This window comes from Lynx canadensis, chromosome C1 (assembly GCF_007474595.2).
Source record: "Lynx canadensis isolate LIC74 chromosome C1, mLynCan4.pri.v2, whole genome shotgun sequence".
Lineage (NCBI taxonomy): Eukaryota > Metazoa > Chordata > Mammalia > Carnivora > Felidae > Lynx > Lynx canadensis.
The window spans coordinates 162,409,879-162,432,044 of NC_044310.1; the positions used below are offsets into that span (position 1 = coordinate 162,409,879).

The window sequence follows — 22,166 nt, forward strand, 5'->3', positions numbered from 1 at the left end:
AGTGTGGCTGTTCACCGAACCCTAGGTTTTGGCTGACCTTCTAGGCCGAACAGATACACATCTGAGGGTAGGACCAGTGCCAGAGGAAGAAGGGGGGGCCAGGCTAAGCTTTCCCAGTGAGTGGATGTCAGTAAGTGGCTCCAGGAAAAGCCCAGGGTGTAACATCTAGTGTAGGACTCTCCACAAAAGTGGGGAACAGCCAGTCTCCATAGCAAAATATCAGGGTGTTGAGGATTGAGAGGGAAGACTTGTGAAGAGGGTTTTTCTCACCCCAAAGATGCTTTCTCACTGAAAAGTCTTCATTTAGAGAGCTTTACATATATCTCCCGCCGCTTGGAGTAGGCTGGTGACTGAGTGGGCCAGCACTGGGGGAAGTGGGGGTAAGGGGAGGGAGGGGAGGAGGATGGCAGGGGAGAGGAAGAGCAGGGGAGGCAGTGGGCCAGGGGGAAGAGGAGGGAGGGAGAGGAAGAGAGGAGGGAGGAAAGGGGAAACTTAGCTCCTGCCCAACAGGGCCACCTAGAGGAGCTCTTAGGCTTCAGCAGGGAGCAGCCTGAGACAGCGGGAGAGGGTTTCAGCTGAGGAAGGAGCTTCAGGTGCGAGGAGGTCCCGGGCCTGGTATGGGGAGGGAGGGAGGGAAGGTGGGGCTCTGAGGCACCGTGAGAGCACCCCTTACCGGGAAGAGGCAGCCTTCAGTTTCATAGCCTAGCTAGTAAACAGAGAAGCCACCCTGCGAGGCCACTAGCAAACGAGGAACTTTTGTCCCTCTTCCCTCGCTTACTTCTCTTCCCCCTGCCGGCTTTGACCCAGGAACAGATGCTGGTTAGTGAAATGGGCACAGACAGTTGGAAACAGTAGGTGGAGGAAAGGAACAGATGGACCTTGCCCCCTTCCCTGGCTGCTCGGCTGCAGAAGGCCCCAGAGGGGTAAAGGGAAAAGTGTCAGCTTTAAATCGGATTCTAGGAGTTGATTATTATGCAAGACTGGATCTCTAACTTCTTGATTGGGAATGTGTTGGAGATTTAAAATGGCTGTAGGACCTCTTATTACCAAAAAATGAATCAAAACAAGTCATGGGATTATGGAGGTTTTTCTGCAGGAGCAGGGGAAGAACTCGTCCCCACTAAGTAATTCTAAAAGAGATGGAATCAAAACCAAAGTTACTGTCCAATTTGAATAGGTGATTTTCTTCTTCAAATTGAACTGTCTGTTGACTTCTTTTGTTGGTTTTTATTTCTCTAGCCCACCAACATGGGCTTGTTGGTGCTGTCTCTACATTTATTAAGCACATTGCCTAAACCAGGATTGGGGACATGAAGAACACTGGAAGCTCCCAACTAACCCAGGGTCAAATCCCGCTGATGGCATTGCTACAGTTCCCCCCCGCCCCCCATGGCATGGTGCATGCACAGCAGCTCCTGGGCTACTCGTGCAGCAGGTTATGAATTCTAGAAGGAAAACAATAAATGCATTCTATTCAGTAACGGTAGTCTTCCTGTGACCTCTTTCTTCCCAGCAAATGGCACTGTTAATTACACCTGTTGGTGAGTAAAGCGAATGAAATCTGTTGAAAGTCCCATCTAGTCCTGGCCAAAGCCAGGCAGAGGAAGCCAACTGGAACTCCCGTCACCATCTCCCAACACCCTTTGTTGTTTGATCAGAATAGTTTCCCTGTGTACGACATCAGTGATTCCCAAGGCTGCTTTAAGAAGTTTATTTATTATATGTGAAATGATTGAAAACTGCCAATCACGAATGTGGCAATCCCCTCTCATGAGCTTAAAGACTGTTCTGATTACGATAATTACATTTTTATGAATATCCTACCTAGGGAGTAACAATTTTACTATGTCAGACTACATCACACAAAGATGCATCAATTTCATCTGCAATGAAAAATAGAGCCTAATAGCACAGTTATATTTATATGATAGTCAAACATCAAGATGCAACATAAGTACTTCAACTGAAAGAATTCTGATCATTATTTAACCTTGAGATGATGATTAAGGGTGAAGGCTTGTCAGCTTTCATGAATTATTTTTTCATGATTTTTGCTGTTTTGATTTGATTTTTAAAACTCCATAATTAACACTTATTAACATTTGGATTCTACCCCACCCCCCACCCCCGGGTAATGTTGGCAAGGCAACAACAGTAATAACAACAAAAGAGTAATGGATATGATTAATGGCCAAAGAAAGAGTATTGGGAAATCATAAGACACCATTATGTCTCAGGTACAACAGTGCCATACCAACTAGTTTTCTACTTAGCTAAGTTTCTTAAAGCTGATGCAAGCAATGGACACAGTATTTAGGTTTGATGCTATATGTACATATTAGTTTAATGCAGAGAAAAAAAGTATTCTGTTATTATAAATAGTGATCAGTTCCAGTTAAAAAGTGTGGTCTAAAAACCAGTACAACCAAGCATAACATAGAACTCTGTTAGAAATGCAGATTTCCAGGCCCCCTCCTAGACTTGCTGAATCAGAATCTCCAGAAGTGGGGCACAGGGCCCTGTCTCAACAAGCCCTCCAGGTGATTCTCTGAGGTTTGAAACCACTCTTCTAGCAGGTTGTAACAGTTTCCATTGGCTGCAGTGAACCACTGCAGTGCTAGAGGCTGCATTCCCAGCCACAGTGTAGGCAGCCCCCTTAACTCCAGGAGTGTGCGTTCCAGGGGAGCTTAATTGAACAGGCTGTTTCAGTCAAGTCCCTGAGTCCAGAGGTTCCTCTTATGTGGCCTTGGTCTTCTCTTTAGATCTCCTGAGGTCACAAGCCCTAGTGTCTTCCCATTACCAGTCAGAATTGTTAGTCCATCCTTCCTGGTAGAAGAGAAGTTTGTAATACCTTTTATAATGTCAAAAGATTTCCATCACCCAGATCCTTGCTGATTCCTTTTCTCTGTTACAACCATTTACTTAAAGTCACCTTGGGCTACTTAAAAAATGGTAACATCCAACATGGTGCTCTTCTGTATTTCTTTATGGCACTATCTGTGATACCATCTTTTGATAGCACTCTGGATCAAAATTACTGACCAGAACTCACCAGAAAAAAGTATGGAGAAAGGCCACACATTGCAAGCATACGTAATTCAAGAAAACAGACTAGAACATACATTTAGTAAGGAGTTTTGATGCTTACTGGCCAGGACTATGCAGTGCTCTTGTTACACAATTTTTTCTTTGGGTTTGGTAATAGATTAGCTAGCTAGCTGATTTTTTTAAGAAAAGCATTTTTAAGACAAACAGCATTGTAATGAATCAGCATGCATGGGGGTAGTATTAAATGGAGTATTTAGTATGACAAAAAGTGGATGCCATCTCATGATTTAATTTTCATATAATATATATGAAATATATGAATATATTCTTTCAAAGGCCCAAATTCAGGGGTAGCACCTTAGAAAAGAGATTCTGAATCTGGAATGTGCATCAGAATGACCTTGAACCTTGTTAAAAATATAAATTCTCATTCTTGGTTCAGCAGTACAGGTACTGAAATTTGAGTGATACAGAGAAGATTGGCATGTTCCCTGTGCAAGGATAACATGCAAATTTGTGAAGTGGGTCATATTAAAAACATTTTCCTGGGTTCCAAGAGATTTTTATTTGGGTAGGTCTGAGGTGGATCCCAGGAACCTGTATTTAACAAGCACTCCTTAAGTGCTTAAGTGGTCCACAACTTTCATTTTGAGAAACACTGGAAGCCTTACTCAGAAAGATGAGGGGGGTGACTGGGTGGCTGAGTCGGTTAAGCATCCGACTTTGGCTCAGGTCATGATCTCACTGTTCATGAGTTTGAGTCCCGCATCAGGCTCTGTGCTGACAGCTAGGAGCCTGGAGCCTGCTTCAGATTCTGTCTCTCTCTCTCTCTTTCTCTGCCCCTCCCCTGCTGGAGTTCTGTCTCTCTCTGTCTTTCAAAAATAAACAAACATTAAGAAGAAAAAAAGATGAGGAAAACACACCTGAGTGTGGGGCAGTAAGGCTCAACCAGTTCACAAGAGTTGTACCTTCTTTGGGTCCTGGTGATGCATTACTTCAAGCTTTTGAATAGGTCATGTATTCTGCCTTGTCCTAAAGTTATTTGTGTACTTGCCTCAGTCCACAAAGGACTGTAAGCCCCCTGAAACACGGAATTTAGGTGGTCCTGAACTTTGTGTCTTCAACTGGATTCACCCCATGCCTTCTCATTACTGAGAAGGTGCTCAATACTATTTGTTAGATGAATGCAGACAACAATGGCAAAAATGCAGTTTGAAGACTGTGACTGAAGTAGTCTTGGCCCCCTTCACTCACCAGGGGTAAGACCTTGAGGTCACTTCCTCCCTTAGTGTGTCAGCCCTGCATTTGTAACATGGGAGATCAGTCTCTTCCTCCACCACAGGGCTGCCATGGGTAAACATGAGGGACTGTTTGTGAAAATACTCTGAAATTCTGGAGCCACTTACTTGACTTCTTTTGAACATGACTGTCTTTTGCTTTACCTTTATTTCCCCTGTGAATGAGTGCTGGGTTGTATGACTGAGGCAAAGAACACAAAGTGTACTTTGTGCCATTATGGGAAAGCAAATTCTATGATTTGTACTTTGTGCCATTATGGGAAAGCAAATTCTATGATTTGGAATTTAAACTTTTCCAAGTTCAAGGAGAGTAAAAAATAAATTCAATACAAAAAGTTTATAATAGGATTGGAAGAAATACTCCACAAATATTGAACAGTAGAAAGCAAGGGAGATACACTGAAGAGCACATTAACTATTCACATTGCAGTTTGGGACTTTCAGAAATCTGTGCTTAATGAAAAATGATGTCTGAATTTTAGAGGCTCCCCTGAGATCACCTTAAAAGGTAGCAAGTGTCTGATGAACTGATAAATACAGGTACGTTCTTTTGAAAGTGTCAAAATGGTAGTTATGACCACTCCTTAAACTGTAAAGGAGCAAAGAACCAAAAGAAATTAGATCACTTAACAAGAGGCAATGTGCCCCAGCTGGTAAATGGTGGGTCTGGGACTAGAGCTAGTGCATAGCCCAGTGAGGAAAATAAACACAATGTACCTACGAACCTATGTTTGTTCAGTTGAGCCTACTATCTTTTATTCTAAGAGTTTGGCTTATTAAAGTGTCCTTGCTTTTATGAAACGTCAGTATTTTTTTTAAACTTGCATATGGAAAGTTGATAATATTATGACTTCCCATTCAAAGGTATTTATTCAACCTTGAGTTTGAATTCTGGATCCAATCACAGCAAGTGGCTTGAGGCAAATTTCTAATTGATTCAGGCCTCAATTCTCCACGTGTAAAGTCACATTGACTAACAATGACATATGCAATATTTGCAAAGACCTTAGCACAATTTGTAGTACATAGTAGATGATCAATAACTGGTGGTGGTTATATGGAAAATGAAAACAATATTTATGTTGTCATCTAGATAAGTAAATTAGGCAATGGGTCTTGTGTTTACACTTCTGTGTTAGATATATTTTTCCATTTTTCTATGGTGGCCCCATCTGGGACCTGTCCATACCTTTGCTCTAAGAGTAAGTCCAAGCAGGAAGCACCAAGGGGGAGGGAATTTCCCTTTCGTGCACACAGCCAACCAGCCTTGTGTTGGTGGTGAGGAGCATGTCTCTAGAACCAGTGGTAGAGTGGGTTTGTGCCTACTGGCTGATGTTCTTGTTAAATCTAGAATGTAGACCCTTGATTCTAGGACTAGTGCTTCCTATTGTATAATATGTATCTTCATATTCCCTATGCCTAATAAATTGTAGCTACTCAATCAGTGTTGTTTATTTGAATGAATACATGTAAAAATGGATCTTTGGGAATACAATAGCTCCATAAGGCATTAGGGTTTCCCAATTATCTGATATTTGCTTCAGGTACCTATCTTAAATAGATAGCATTTTGACAGTTGACCTTTAACTTACTAAACTGCTTGGAGACAGAAAACAGGAAAAGGGTGGGAGTTCCTCATGACTAAAACACATTTATGTTGAGTCCATGATGGATACACCAGCTGTAGGTGTGTAGCTGTGTAGCTGGCAGGCATCTTCCTGGGCAAAATTTAAGCTAAATCTGAGCTCAATGTCTAATAGCATCCAGACTTCTTTCCCAGACCCCTCAGAGGTCAAACATGTTATCTAGATGGGTCACATTGTGGGGCCTTTAAGTGACTCTAATGCAATGTGAGCAGTACAATGATTGAATTATTTTAGAAATATCTACTGACCACTCTGGGAGTAAAAAGGAGCACACAACTTTTGCTGTCTTCTATTTGTCAGGGACCCTCCTGTCACTGTTATGGAAAGCTGGTGGCTTAAGAAAGCTTTAAGATACGCACTTTGGTTGATTTCTCTATCAGAAGCTGGGAAGGGCAATAAAGCAAGGACAGGTTTTGTGGGGCTGAGCTTTAGACAATTTAGGCTGCTATATTAAGAAAATTAGTATAAAATCATGAATAAAACATTAGATGTAAAAATGAGTCCTTCCTTATTAGAAGGGATCCTTGCAAGTGGAGGTCCCAAAGCTGGAGCTTCCTTAGCTTCCTGTAAATGTGCCTCTGTAATGCTAAGGAATTCGTGGTAGAGTGTTGATGGGACATTTCAAACATTTACCAATAAGAGAAATGTGTACAGGTATCCCCCGATTTTTTGAAAGGTTGCAGTAGGCCACTTCACTTTTATGGAAGACCTACATTGTACCTTTTTGCTAACTGAAAGAAATCCAAAGAGAGTTTTGCTTTTAGGAAAAAGGCAAAAAGTGAAAATAGCGTTCAGTGTTTGTTTTGCAGCAAGCCATTGTAGAAGCAGTGCAAGCCCCAAGCCGTGAGGGTGGCACCGCCAAGCCCCTTCCCTGGAAACCACACTGGGCATCTCAGCATCAAGCTCTGTAGCTTTGAACCTTGCCTCTGAGCATCTGTGCTTTATCTCAATTTATCTTGCACATCCATTAGCAAGATGTGTCCTAAGGGACCAGAGAAGCCAAAGAGAGATTGTTTTTCTGGGTCTGAGAATGCTCAAAAAATTTTCCATGTGAGTTCACGGTAATTGTTTCTTCGCTTTATGCCATTTTGGCTTAGGAAAGTTTTCATAGGAGCGCTCTGCTTTCGGGTAGTGGGGGAATCCTGCAGCTAACTATAGCTCCAGAGACAGACATGAAGGACCAAGTGCTCAGAGTGCAGGGAAGCCAGGCTGTGGGGAAGACAGCAGAGAAAGGGGCCACTCTAAATTATATGTCCAGGAAGCCTTCAGTTAATCGGAATGTCAGGGAACTGGGGAATCCTTTAGGAATTAATAAAAAAAAGCAGGGCACCCGGGTGGCTCAGTCAGTTAAGTATCTGACTTTGGCTCCGGTCATGATGTCATGGTCTGTGAGTTCGAGTCCCGCATCCCACATCAGGTGAGCCCCTGCTCCACTTCGGGTGAGCCCTACTTCTCCATCTCTCCCTGCCCCTTGTGGGATTCCCTCTCTCCCTCCCTCTCTCTGCCCCTCACTCACTTGCACCCTCTCTCTCTCAAAAAAATTAATCAAAAAGTAAAAAGACATTTTTATAGGCCATCAAAACTTTTTCTAAAACCTTCCCTCCCCCACCTCCAGTTTTCCTGTAGTTTAAAAAAAATTTTAAATCAATTTAATTTGGGGCACCTGGGTGGCCCAGTCGGTTGAGCATCTGACTCTTGATTTTGGCTCAGGTGATGATCCCAGGATTGTGGGATTGAGCCCTGCTTCAGGCTCCCTGCTGAGTGTGGAGCCTGCTTAAGATTCTGTGTCCCCCCTATCCTGCTCTCTCCCCCTCTGTAAAATAATAATAATAATAATAATAATAATAATAATAATAATAAATTTAATTCACCCATTGAGATGAAAGGAGAAAAGAAACCAAATAATCCCTTAAGGGAGGAAAATTATAAAGTATTCACTTTCTCTTCTTAATAGAAAACTCTCTGTTGCTTTGGCACTTGTGACTGGTGGGAGCAGGGTAACTGCTACTCCGAGACCATTCCTCAGATAGAGTGGGGACACTATTTGGTTGTGGTGAGGCTGGTACATAAAAATGTACCGAATGGCTGAATGAACCAAATGAATGATTCCAGTTTTAACAAATGAGGCCAGTTTTGAAAGCAATTTTTATCCTAAGAGTGTTGCAATTAAATTTTATTAGACTCTTTTTTAAAATGTTTATTTTGAGACAGAGAGTGGGTGCAGAGAGAGAGGAAGAGAGAGAGTCCCAAGCAGGCTCCAAGCTGTCAGCAGAGAGCCTCATGTGGGGCTCGATTTCACAAAATACGAGATCATGACCTGAGCCAAAATCAAGTCAGACCCTCCACTGACTGAGCCACCCAGGCGCCCCAAACTTTAGCAGACTCTTCTGAATGCACTGAAAATGCCTTCCTGAATATGGCCTCAGTTTGATAGCAAAGGGATTAGAAAATCGAATGGAACTAACTTTCATTGAGCGCCTGACATATGCCCGTTATTTTGCCTGATGTTCTGTATATTTAAGCACTGTAAACATTTTGCAGTTGAGGAAATTAGAACTCAGAGGGCTTAAATACCTTGTCATTGGCCTTCCAGGGAGCAAGTGGCAGAGCTAGGATCCAGATCCAAATTTGCATGTGCTGGGCTTGTTCTCTGACCCTGTAGCTTGTCATCTGGTCTTTTCTTTCCAGCAGATGTGAAAGACACATGAAGCAGAGACTTGCGCTAGAGGTGGGGAGGATCATAATGAAGGGAGCGTTGGGGCACCTGGCTGGCTCAGTTGGCGGAACGTGTGACTCTTGATCTCTGGGTTGTGAGTTTGAGCCCCAGGTTGGGGGTGGAGATTACTTAAAAATCAAATCTTAAGAAAAAATAAGAGGGCGTGTGGTGGTGAGGTGACAGGCCAAGCTGCTTGTGCATTAGTAGTATGTGATTTGGGGTCTTATATACTCATCTGTAAGACCAGAGGGTGGGACTAGATGACCTCCAAATGGGGTGACCACACAGCCCAGTTTTCCAGGGCAGCCCCAGTTTGTACCTGTTGTGCCAAAGCAACAATTATCAGTATTCCCTCCTACTCTCAAAAGTGTTCTACTCGTGGATCATAAATTCTGAGGCTGCCCTATATATAGGTTCTTTCCAGGTCTTACTTCCAAATGGAATCTAATAATTTCCTTGATGACCATAGCAGCATGAATTTTCATTTTTCAGGCCTGTGAGGTTGAAGGGACATCATGTGAGGTGTCCTCTGTCTGGAGGTTGCTTTGCATTTCTGGTACAGATAGTCTGCCTGCTATTGCCTCTTCCTTTACAGGTACATTAGGAAATTCCCTTTCGGGCAGTTTGGCTCCAGTAAATTTGGGATCATTATATAAATATTTGTTGTTTTACCAAGAGTGGCTACCTGGCTACCAGTTACTGAGTGCCAGAATAAGTCAGGCCAAGTACTGAGTGTATTATCTCATTTAATGCATTTATTAATCCTGTAAGATAGTTACTTACCTTGTAGATAAGGAAGTGGAGGCTTAGAAAAGTTTGCAACTTGCAAGTAAGAGATGGACGCAGGTCTTCTAATCTCTTAACCATTAGACTGCATTAAGATACGTACACACATGTGCGCAGCAGATAATTAAAAAAATTATCGGGCCCCCTAAATTCCCCCTGGCCTTTCCTGTATTTCTCAATGTCAATTCTATTCTTTGTGGTTTCCTGGCCCATTGGTCCCACCATCCATCTGTACCTTAGAGTCTTAAAGCATCTGCTTCAAGTAAACAGACAGCAGACTTTGGCTATGATGCAGGTTCTCAGGAAAAGCAAACAAGGGATTAGAAAGTAGATGTGAGGTACACACACCATGAACCTCCACCACTACCTTCTCCTTTTCTTTTCTTTGAGTTTGTCTTTCTTTACCAAAGTGTAAAACAGAAAACAGACACTTGCTTTTTCATTTGTATTTACATAGACAATACTTAAATAAAAACCACCAGTTGACACTCTTGTCATTCTGCTTTTATTTATTGTCTGGCTAACTTACAAAGACGCAGATGTCTAGGGTAGACTCTACCCCACCATTTAAACTGTCCTAATGACATCGATACCAAAATGTGCATGTTTACATAATGCAGTGGTATGAAAAACATTTTTTTTTCCTTTACTGTCCCTGACTATAAACAGGGAAAAATTAATTTCATGCCAAAAAATTTTGGCCACTTTAACAATCATCCCATTTCTGCTACTAAAATAACAAAATTGGTATTACAAGTTAAAATATAAAAGCCTAACAGTTTTTACAAATATGCAAATAATCTGCTACTTAGACATAAAAAGTCGATTTCTTTCAAATCACAAAGTAAGGCACCATTGGATTAAACATTTCTCTCGGCTTCTACTAAATAAAATGCATAGTGAAATAAATATGGAACACTGAATTTTAATACTGTAATACATTTCAATATAAAATGATATGTGAATATTAAAATACTGTATTGCATCTTGAATACATTTATCTGGAAATATTGTGGAAAAAAACCAAATGTGAGCCCTGATTTCAGGGAAGAAAATATTCATTTTTGTGATTTGCCATAGTTGAAGATTTTAGCATAGAAATTATTCAGTTTGGGCTGCAATTAGGTTGCCAACTTTCAAAGAAAGGGTGTAGGTGTATTAATGAAACATTTACTTAAAAAAAGACCTGCTAAAACTTCTCTGTCCTGGATGAAGAGCAACTCTGTACTGTGGCTCTGTTTCAGACGTTAGGAGGGCACTATGAGGTTGGGATATACAAGGAAATTGGCCATTCTTACTGCCCCTTATAAAATTCAGATCCAAAATCCTTTGGATCAGACTTTTCTATGCCATATTTGCTATTAAGGCCAGATTCCGTCTTTTCTAAAGTGGGTCATAAGGCTTTATCATAAGGATTTGTATCAACTATTGATATCTGATCAAAGAATCCAAAATAAAATGATGCTATTACCTAAAAAAAAATGTTTTTTTGAAAATACTTTGCCACGCTTGTTACACTTTTATATTTCTTAATTCTCTTTGGGTAAAGGGCCCCAAATGACTGTATGACAGACAGATGAATGGTAGAGGAGAGTTAGAAAAACCAAGTTCTCTAATCTTCTAAGCCCAAGACTTTGGCAAGGAAAGTTACAAAAATACAATATATTCAAATGGGCAACTTCATAATTTATTAGATATCCCATTTATTAGAACTCTAAGTTCTTTTGCTTTTATATAAATGAAACAATTATTTATTCTATAAATAGGAATGTGTCTTTCAAATTTTTCTTTGGATTGATTTCTCGTTAGCATCTCCCAGGAATACATGAATACACTGAAACCAGGATACAAAGTTTAGGTATACATATATATATATGTGGCCACGTGCTTTTAAAAAATAAGCAATGGTAATTTTAAACATAATCAACCATATAAAACATCTAAATGGAAATACTCCCCCTCCCCCAATCTATAGCTAGATTTAAAAGTCCCAGTAAAGTTTTGTAAACAAAAATCATACAAAAAAAGGGCAAGGCTGGCTCGTCCCTATGGTCCTTCCCATGGAGCTGTATTTGTATAGATCCAAGGCAAGTGATTCCCCCGGCAGAGTCAAGACAAATTCTCTTCAATTTGTAGTAGCAATGTCTCTCAACCCCATCAACATCAGATTTAGATTAGAGTTTTGCCCATCAACCCAAACCTGCTTCCTTCCTCCACATTTCCAGTTTGCCACCTTTTCCTAACTTTCTCGCACAACTGTGGAGCCTACGAGCCTCCCTGCCCTGATGTGCAAGCTAGACAGGGGAGGAAATGAAGTGCAAGGCAGGAATCCAACTGATAGGTGAGCTCAAGGCAGCTGGCTCTGAGCCCCAAAGCCCCAGCTGGCTTTCGGTTTCTTTCCCATGGCTTTATTCCACGTGACTGTACACCCTGTGAGATCAATTTCTGACCTTGGTATTGTGAAGCAACAGATGTTAAGGCAAGAGGGGGAATAAGGGAGCAAAATCTAAGATCAAACTGTCTGCCAAACAAGGTGTTAGGTCCTAACCTCATTTTTAGTACTTTTTGAATGGCTAAAGCTCATCTTGCATTTTCTTTGTTTGTCTGTTTTTGAAATAAGAGGTTTTTGTACCATCCTCTGTCTTCTGTGCCTGTGCTGTCCAATATGGTAGCCGCCAGCCACATGTGGCTGAGCACTTGGGATGTGACTAGTCGGAAAGGAGATGTACTCTCAACGTAAAATATACCTGCATTTTGAAGACTTAGTACCAAAACACAATGTGAAATATCTCCTTAATAGTTGTTATACTAATTGCAGGTTGAAATGATAATATTTTGGGTATTTGGGTTAAATAAAATATATTAAAATTAATTTCCCCTTGTCCTTTTTTAATGTAGCTACTAGAAATTAAAAAACTGCTTAGGTGGCTCACATTGTATTTCCGTTGGAAAGCTCTATCCTAGAGCTTATCTCAGACTGCCAAAGATTGGACATCCTGTAACTGAAAAATGTTACATGAGCCCTGATGCAGCAACTTGCTTCCATGGTCTGTGGTGCATGCAATCGGACAGAAAGCCAAGCATGCAAAAAGGGCGTGGAAGCAAATAGCTCTCAGGGACTTTAATATTACAGTCTGTAGCAAATAAGCAGTGAATGTTTGAATTTGGTTGGTTGAGAGCTAGGACACAATTCATCTCTGCCACCTTGCCACAAAAGCCTACTGACCCCTAAGCAACCAATGCTGGCGGGCTGTAGCTGAAGCAAGCAATAGCTTTGAGAATATACACAACATAAAAAGCCAGGTGCATTTCTTTCCTGCATTCCCACCCCCCCCCACCCACCCCCACACACACATTCCCATGTTACCCTACCTTCCTCCCTATTGCCAGTATAAAGGGGCCAAGGGAAGACAAGGGGAGGAGGGTTTGCAGCCCTTGGATAGTAACAACAGAAGTAGCTCTTGGGCTCAGATGGAGAAGAGCAGGTAAAGATCACCTCGGGATGGGAGGGAGTGGAGGGGCACCCCTTTCTCTTCGGTTGGATCCACCTTGATGAAAACATAGACAAAATACAAATTTTGGTTAGAAAGCTTGTGATCTCACTATACAAACTGAAGGATGGTTGCAAAAGTACCCACTACCTCACCCTCTATGACCAAGGCTGTAAATAACTGGCATATGTGAATGAGAAGTAACAAGTGAGGGGAAGAAGCAAGTGAGGATCTGAATGAACATTACTAGAGATGGGTGACCCACCACTGGCTACTGAGTACTTGTGTAATCAAGGGAAAAAAATTGTAAACAGTTTTTTAAAGTTTACTTATTTAGGGGTGCCTGGGTGGTTAAGTTGGTTAAGCATCAGACTTCAGCTCAGATCATGATCTTGTGGTTCATGGGTTCGAGTCCTGCGTTGGACTCTGTGCTGACAGCTCAGAGCCTGGAGCCTGCTTCAGACTCTGTGTCTCCCTCTCTCCCTGCCCCTTTTCTGCTTGTGCTCTCTCTCTCTCTCAAAAAAAAAAAAAAAAAAAATTAAAAAATTAAAAAAAATAAAAAGTTTAATTATTTATTGAGAGAGAGGGGAAAAAAACCAAAACAAAACACAAGCAGTGGAGGGACAGAAAGAGAGGGAGAGAGAATCCTAAGCAGGTTCCATGCTGTCAGTGAAGAGTCCTATGTGGGGCTCAAATCCACAAACTGTGAGATCATGACCTAAGCCAAAGTTGGACGCTTAACTGACTGAGCCACCCAGGAGCCCCAAGAAAAATTTTAAAAAGTACTTGTCTTCTTGCCACAAACATAGTATGTATTTATGACAGATTCAGAAAATATTGATGAACAAAAACAAAACAAAATCTCACCAATGACTGTACCACCTGGAGATAACCAATAACATTATGTAAATATTTTCCATTTATTTTCTCTATATAAACAGTTCCCTTTTTTCTTCCCCAAATAGGATCATATGTAGTTGGTCTGAATCTTTTTCAAGAGTCGTTACTGTTTATACATATAATTATTAATGACACATTACATTCTATTATACAGTATACTATAATCAATCCCCTTTTGTTGGGCATTTAGGTATCTTCTAATTTCTAAACAATGCTTTTTAAAAAAAAGCTTATTTTGAGAAAGAAAGAGAGAGAGAGAGAGAGAGAGTAATGCGTGTGTGAGTAGGGGAAGGGCAGAGAGAAAGGGAGAGAGACTCAAACTCACGAACCGCGAGATCATGACCTGAGCTGAAATCAAGAGTCGGATGCATAACTGACTGAGCCAGCCAGGTGCCCCAACAATGCTTTTTTGACAGTAACTATCCTAAAAGGTGTGAAGTTGTATTTCATTGTAGTTTTATTTGCATTTCCCTAATGATCAGTGATTTTGAGCATCTTTTCATGTGTTTCTTTGGCAATATGGATATTTTCCTCAGAGAAATGTCTATGCAAGTATTCAACCCATTTTAAAAATTGGGTTTTTGTTGTTGCTGAATTGTAGGACTTCTTTATATATTCTGGATATTAATGTTTTATCAGATATATGATTTGCAAATATTTTATCCCATTTCGTGGGTTCTCTCTTCACTCCATTGACAGTGTTCTTTTAAAAACTATGCATATTCTGGGCTCTCAGTACCAAGTTTAAAATCCATTCACAATTTTTAAAATTCATTTATCTCAGGTACATTTTTTCTAGGATCTAACAGGTGTTAGGCATGCAGCCAGGTGCTCTGATGCTGTGAGCAGACGTAGCAGGGGCACATGTCAGTTGAGGAAGGCTGCTGTGGCCACCGCTCTGGAGAGACTTCAAGGTGGGCTGGCACTGACAGATTCTTCAGGAGGCATATCAGCAGGGATTTATGAGATAGAACCAAATCTCTGAGCAAGGGGAGGAGTTAGAAGAAGACACTGGCACCCCATTACCTTGCCTCTTCCTTCTGCGTCCCGACCACATTTTTTCTTGGGCCCATACCCAAGCAAAGACTCATCTAAATGGAAACCAGTCATCTATCATTGAGCCCTGACCATCAGCTGACATACCACAGGTGGTTAGAAAAATGAGGGCTGGCCTTATGCAAAGCTGCAATTAGGTGGCACAGCTCAGGGCCGCCTGGGTGCCCTCCAGGCTGGTGCCCTACCTGGAGGCCACGGCAGCTATAGGAGCAGAATAAAACCACTCGGTAGTATTTTAGTTAAATGATCCAGAGATAATCCATTCAACACCCAGAATGCTGGAATATTTAAAGCAACTCTACAAAAACATTTTTGGGGGCAGTGGACGTTAATTCAATTTAAGAAACATTCTGAAATGCCTACTATATTTCAGGTTCTGTGCCACTTGAGGAAGATGCAATCATAAGCAGGACAGTTCCAGTCCTCAGGCTGTGTTCAGTCTTAAAGACAGAAGGGTAGGGAAGGGAATGTGTTCAGCTATTAAATTAAAAACCTAGGGGAAGGGGGTTGATTCTGTTACTGACTTAAATACACAAAGAGCACTTCAAGTAGATTAAGAATGCTTACACGAAACCAGGACAAATATTTAGAGTCTATGTGAACAGCTCCCTTAAAGTGAATTCATTTCTTAGTGCCCCCCAAATGAAGAGAAACAAGCTGTTTTCTTATCAGAGAGAAGCCCCTCTTCACGCCACACACACACACAGAACAAAGATACCTGTCCCACACAAAGGCTTATTTTCCACTCTTGTATAAATGTATTACACTTACACCTTTTTTATTAGTTATCTTCTAGGAATAGAGTATTCCACATAAATGAGTTTTTCTAGTAATTACACTTTCCCTGCCAAGCAGCAGTATTCTGTTTACTTCTGGCATTTGTTCATGGAAATTTTAAAAAATATTTTCTAGTGTGCCTGGGTGGCTCAGTCGGTTGAGCGTCTGACTTATGACTCAGGTCATGATCTCACAGTCTGTGAGATCGAGCCCCACACTGACAGCACAGACAGCACAGGGCCCACTTGGGATTCTCTCTCCCTCTCTCTCTGTCCCTCCCCTGCTCTCGCTTTCTCTGCCTCTCAAAATAAATAAATAAATAACATTAAAAATAAAATAAAATATTTTCTAATTCTTTGAATTCTTCAGCAGAGGCACAGAGCACAGTTTGACCTATTCTTCACAACCCCGCGGAAACTCCTGTATTGTCCTGTGCTATGATACAAAGTACAACTCTGTGCCCCTGTCACACAGCCAGTCCCTCTCAGGACCTGGGACTCCCACCTATCACGTCTCCCTGAAGCCACTGATTTTGCTTTTAACCAGCCTTGACTTCAGCTATGAATCTGCTCAGTGGCTGGGAAACAACCAACCAAAAATTATTTAAGAACTGTGTGTTGGGGCACCAGGTGGCTCAGTTGGTTGAGCCTCTGGCTCTTGATTTCAGCTCAGCTCATGATCTCATGGTTTGTGAGCTCGATCCTCAAGTGGGGCTCCGTGCTGACTGCATGGAGCCTGCTTAGGGTTCTCTCTCTCTCCCTCTCTTTCTCTCTGCCCCTCCCTGGCACATGCACGTGTGTGCATGCGCTCTCTCTCAAAATAAATAAACTTAAAAAAAAAAAAAAAAGAACTGTGTGTTAAAGGGTCAACAGGCACCGCGTATGTGTGAGGAGCTCCATCTAAGGAATGAGGACAAGGCTAGGGACGCTTTGGCATTTATCTGAAAATGCTCACTTTTTCTCCATACATTTCTGGTTTGGGAGTTTGGTTCTAAATCTAAGACTGTCACACGTCTGAGCCTCAGCACTGAATCTGTATATTTCATGCTAATTCTTTCTGAGTTCTAACCACTTATTGTGTTGAAATTTCAGTTTCACTATTTCTTCTTGTTCACCTTTTTGTTTCAACAGGAGAAAGGAGATTCACTTCTTCATGGTGGCATTACATATTTTAGTAAAACCCAGAAACAATCTAAATGTCCAATAATGGTAAACTAAATTACTGTATGCTGACTTGATGGAATGGGCAAGTGTTTTACTAAGCAAAATCATGTGAATCCCACCAAAAAACTGCACTCTATAATTATAACTACAAATCAATTTGAGTTATATGGATAAAAATGAGCAGAGGACCTGGTAAAATGAAAATAAATGTTATGTGGAGATTTTATGAAGATTATGTAGAAAGATTATGGGTGTATTTAAAATTTTCATGTAATGTTCTAGAAACTAAAATCATAATATATTTATTTTATTTTACTTTAATATTTTTAAGATTTTATTTTTTTAGTAATCTCTACACCCAAGGTGGGGCTCGAGCTCACAACCCAGAGATCAAGAGCATGCTCCACTGACTGAGCCAGTCAGGTGCCTCTTAATATTTTCATTTATTTATTTTTTAATTTTTTAAAGCTTATTTATATTTAGAGAGAGAGAGAGAGAGAGAGAGAGAGAAACACAGAATCCCAAGCAGGCTCCGTACACTGTCAGCACAGAACCTGATGAGGGGCTTGGACCCACAAACTGCAAGATCATGACCCAAGCCAAAATCAAGAGTCAGATGCTTAACAGACTGAGCCACCCAGGTGCCCCATCCCCTTATTATTATTATTATTATTATTATTTTTTTAACATTTATTTATTTTTGAGACAGAGAGAGACAGAGCATGAATGGGGGAGGGGCAGAGAGAGAGGGAGACACAGAGTTGGAAGCAGGCTCCAGGCTCCGAGCCATCAGCCCAGAGCCCAACGCGGGGCTCGAACTCACGGACCGTGAGATCGTGACCTGAGCTGAAGTCGGACGCTCAACCGACTGAGCCACCCAGGCGCCCCTCCCCTTATTATTTTTTTAAGTAATCTCTACACCCAACATGGGGCTTGAAGTCAAGACCCTGAGATCAAGAGAGTCACATGCTCTACTGACTAAGCCTGCCAGGTGCTCCTAATCCTAATATATTGAAAATATCAAAGCAGTTACAGTGAGTTTTTGTTATAATTATTAAGACATTTGGCTAGTCTCAAAACTGGTAGTAATAGAAGATGCCTCTATTTGTGCTATCTTAGGAAAATCGAAATTGGGAAGGCTGTCCAAACAAGCAAAGCAATAAAATTTAACCTATTAGCAAACCAGTTATTTTGAGCTTGTAATGACACATTAAAATGATCATTTCTCATATGCCTTCTGGATATCTCCATTTTTCCCTATTGCTTGTGGAAGGGGAGTTTACCAGAATGTAGACAGCTCCATATGGGGCTCTCTGCCCCACACTAGGCAAGAGGCCTGGATTTCCTATACAACCCTGAGTTGTATATAACCCAGGCTATTCCAGTATGAAGCCACCAAAAGTCCTTGCAGAAATACTCACTCCGGGTTTCATTTCTTGCCAGTTTACTGGGATAACTTTTGGCCGTTGGTACATATGGCTCTGGAGGTGGCAAATCAGAAATCGGATGGAAGTAGAATCTGCTTTCCCACTCATCTGAGAGAGAGAAACGAACAGTATCTTCAGTAACAATCTGCTATAAAGATTTATGTAATGAAAGGAGAGAACTGCAGAGATCACTTCTAGTTGTATGCCTAGAAATTTAAAGCTCGAAATGCTACAAGTCACTGATTAGCACATCAATGGAATACAAAGCAAATCAAAGCAAAGACAGATAAATAATCCAAGTGACTTTAATTAGAGTGATTAGGACCCAGCCAGTCCCTCTCAGGAGCTAGGGGCTAAAGTCGGAGATACCTTTTTTCCCACCAGTGGGCAAAGAAGTAACTGGGGCCCTCTCATAACAAAGGCAGGGGAAACTGGCTTATGAACTGTAAACCATGGTGCCTCTTGACTACAGCCAACTGTTGAGAAAGGTAGATAAGGTAGGTAATAAGGTAAACTACAAAAAAAATTTTTTTTTCAGAGTGAGTCCTGGGATCTTCTAGAAAGTTAACCAAAATGAGACTTTAACAAGGAGAGAGAAAAATGAACTGCCTTTTTGAAAAGTGGAGGAGGGAGGATTACCACTTTTAATTTGAAATTATAGTGGTCTCTAATGGTTACTTAGATCAGAGCAGTGCAGTGTGATAAGAATGAGGTTCACAGAAACAAGAAATGTTAATGTAAGCACACAAACAACAAACACAAATTTACCATTCAGTTGTCCCATAGCCTGAAAATGTTTCCAAGGAGTTGGTACCCCACCTTACCTTCACCTGAAGAGTCTTGGAAGCCATTTCTAATTGATGTTGATGGTGGAGGAGGGGGAGGTGCCCCAGCACCAGGCCTGTCGGGAGGAAGAGGAGGCCTAGGTCCACTCCTGGCACTATCTACTCCACTCCTGGACGGCAACTGGGGGGTGGCAGGCAGGGCCCGAGATGTGCTGCCATTTCTGCTTATTGGAGGGGGTGGTGGGAGAGGGCCTGGAACAAAAAAAAGGACAGCATTTAGTGCAATACCTTACATCCTACATTACTAACGCTATGTCACCATCAATGTGCAATTATTGAACACCTGCTGGATACATGCCCTATAATTGGAAATGGTGGAGACTTTCTAAGAGATTTTCGTCAAGCAATGAGTAAGCACATATAAACAGAACTGAACTTACATACACATGTTTGTGTATAAAGAGTGCATATTGATAGTTAAATGGCTGTTTTGGTTTTGAGACAGTACTGATACAGTTAGGTTGAGAACAGGTGATAATTAATCCATGTATACTGACAGCTGTATACTTTAAAAAACACTTTATAATCCTTTTAAATAGCTACTGAACTAGTTTCTGTGACAATTATGAAATAAACGCCATTTAAAAAAGAATTACTGGGGTGCCTGGGTGGCTCAGTCAGTTAAGCGCCCGACTTCAGCTAAGGTCGTGATCTCACAGTCTGTGAGTTCGAGCCCCACGTCAAGCTCTGTGCTGACAGCTCAGAGCCTGGAGCCTGCTTAGGATTCTGTGTCTCCCTCTCTCTCTCTGCCCCTCCCCTGCTCATGCTCTGTCTCTCTCTGTCTCAAAAATAAATAAAAACATTTAAAAAAATTTTTTAAAGAATTACAAAAAGAATAAGATAGTTATGAAGTTATTTTAGGTCTTTAGAGGGACTAGATTTTTTAAATGCACACTGGTATTGCTAATTACACACGCATGTTTCCATGATGCATACAATCTGTTTCCAGACATGTGGCATCAGGAAGCCAAATACCAATCATCCTGAGAATGGCAGGAGTTCCTTTTTGGTTCTTCCTCTTTTGGGGTGGCAGACTAACAGGGAGCAACAAACAGCTAGTCCCTGTGCATGGCTACACATGCTGGCGTAGAGCCCTGACCCTGAGCAAGCTGGTTACTACATGGAACTTAATTACTATATACCTAAGAGCACCTGATAGTCATCTCACAGCACTCTTGCCAGGAGTAAGTAGCCAAAAAATCAAATAAAAAGTACTCTTTAAGTATTTGAAACCATTTTAAAAAATTCAGTGGTATGGTAGAATCAGAAAATTTTAATTTCCTAAAAAAAAGCAAAATTCTTCTTTTTGATAATACAAAAGAAACCTCTCTTGCTTGTCCCATCTTCCAAATTCAGAGGCTATTTGGATTATGAGTAAATGAAAAAAAAAAAAAAAAAGAACTTGAGCATTCTGATGCAAATCAAAATGGCCTTAGTAATTATTCCTGGTCTTCAGCAGCATGCTTTGCTTGCAAGATGCTGGCATTTTATGTAAATACATGTTATAGCTCTATAAATGTAAATATCTCTTATTAACTACAGAATCAGAAACCAACTGGAGGGCCTTAAAACAAACAACCCAGCCATTGCAGGTATCCCTGCCCGAAGTCTTGGCCCAAACCCCTGATGGGGGTGAGAGGCGTGCCCAGCCCTGGCTGGCCTCTCAAGGAGTCTTCAGTGCTTTTCCCAGCAGGGTTTATTTATTGCCCCATCTGTTTGCAATTGCTGGAGTCCCAGTCAGGAGGAGATGATTTATTGGGGGGCAAGTGTCTCACATGCTGTGGGTGAACTTCACTGGTACTATCGCTACATAACTGTCACTAAATGCAAACTAGATTTCCAATATTATGGGGCCTGGTGCTATTAACTTGATCAACCTGGTATCTTTCTCTCTCTTTTTTTTAATGTAAATGTTCATGTTCCTAACTCTCCAACCTTCTAGGCCCCCTGCTCTAACCCTCGGCATGCATAACAAAAAACAGATTTCAATTTCTAATAATAAAATAATAATAAGCCATCATTGAATGGTACTGCGTGCTAGGGATTAAGATAACCACGATACATACTTGTCTCATTTAACTCTTACGACCCTGAGAAGTGTAGGGACAGCAGATGAGGCCTCTGATGTTGGAAGGTTAAAAAGCTCAAGTCAGGAGGCTAATGACTGCAAGAGTCCGGATTTGGCTCCAAATATGTTAAATTCTAAAGCCCACACCAAGCCAACCCACCTCTCAAAATACAGATGGTCCTTGATGACCTCTCATGGGATCCTTGTAGGAATGTAAGTTGGTAAGAATTTTCAATTTGGCAAAACCTATGAAATCTATAATTTGTCCTGAATACCTGACCAAAATATTGCATTTCAAGGATTTAATCCAAAGGAAACACATAGAAATGTGCAAAAATATTTAGATACAAGAATGTATTCCTTGCATTGTCTGCAACAGCAAAAATCTAGAGATGGTCCATATGATTAAATAAATTAAGGTACATTTGTAGGCCATTATTATGCAGCCATTAGAAGTTAAGCTGTAGAAGAATAGTTAATCCTATCAGAAAATGTTAATGAGATTGTTAAATAAAAAACAAACTATCAAATAGTATGCATAGTGTGATACTGATTTTGTAAACATATATATGCGTATATATAAATATACACACACATTTTATTTCTTTTTCTTTCTTCCTTTTTTGTTTTAGTTAAGCTCTATGCCCAACATGGGGCTTGAACTCAGGACCCCAAGTTCAGGAGTCGCATCTCTACTGACTGAGCCAGCTGGGCACCCCTATAAACCATACATTTTAAAAAGAATGAAAAGGGGCACCTGGGTGGCTGAGTTGGTTAAGCATCCAACTTTGACTCAGGTGACGATCTCGTGGTTCATGAGTTTGAGCCCCACATGGGGCTCTGTGCTGACAGCTCAGAGCCTGGAGCCTGCTTCATATTCTTGTGACACCCTCTCTCCCTGCCCCTCCTCTGTTCACACTCTGTCTCTCAAAAAATAAACGTTAA

General features: G+C 41.2%; 1 protein-coding gene and 1 non-coding gene across 7 annotated transcripts in view; one reads left to right on the forward strand and one right to left on the reverse strand.

The window, feature by feature from the left end:
* Positions 1-2,316: 2,316 nt before the first annotated feature.
* WIPF1 (WAS/WASL interacting protein family member 1) overlaps positions 2,317-22,166 on the reverse strand; it is an 89,217-nt gene continuing 69,367 nt past the window's right edge. For 5 of the 6 annotated variants that reach the window (XM_030325344.1, XM_030325346.1, XM_030325343.1 and 2 more), the window contains 3 exons: positions 19,133-19,345; positions 18,303-18,416; positions 9,977-13,042 (listed from right to left, as the gene is read on the reverse strand). In XM_030325344.1, coding sequence (XP_030181204.1) covers positions 12,987-13,042; positions 18,303-18,416; positions 19,133-19,345 — 383 coding nt within the window. In that variant the 3' untranslated portion in view covers positions 9,977-12,986. Of the gene's footprint in view, positions 2,827-9,976; positions 13,043-18,302; positions 18,417-19,132; positions 19,346-22,166 lie in introns of those variants that run through there. The other variant, XR_003970856.1, reaches the window with a different exon arrangement.
* On the forward strand, positions 3,478-3,584 carry LOC115522583. The gene has a single exon (XR_003971482.1). It is a non-coding gene; the product is annotated as a U6 spliceosomal RNA (small nuclear RNA).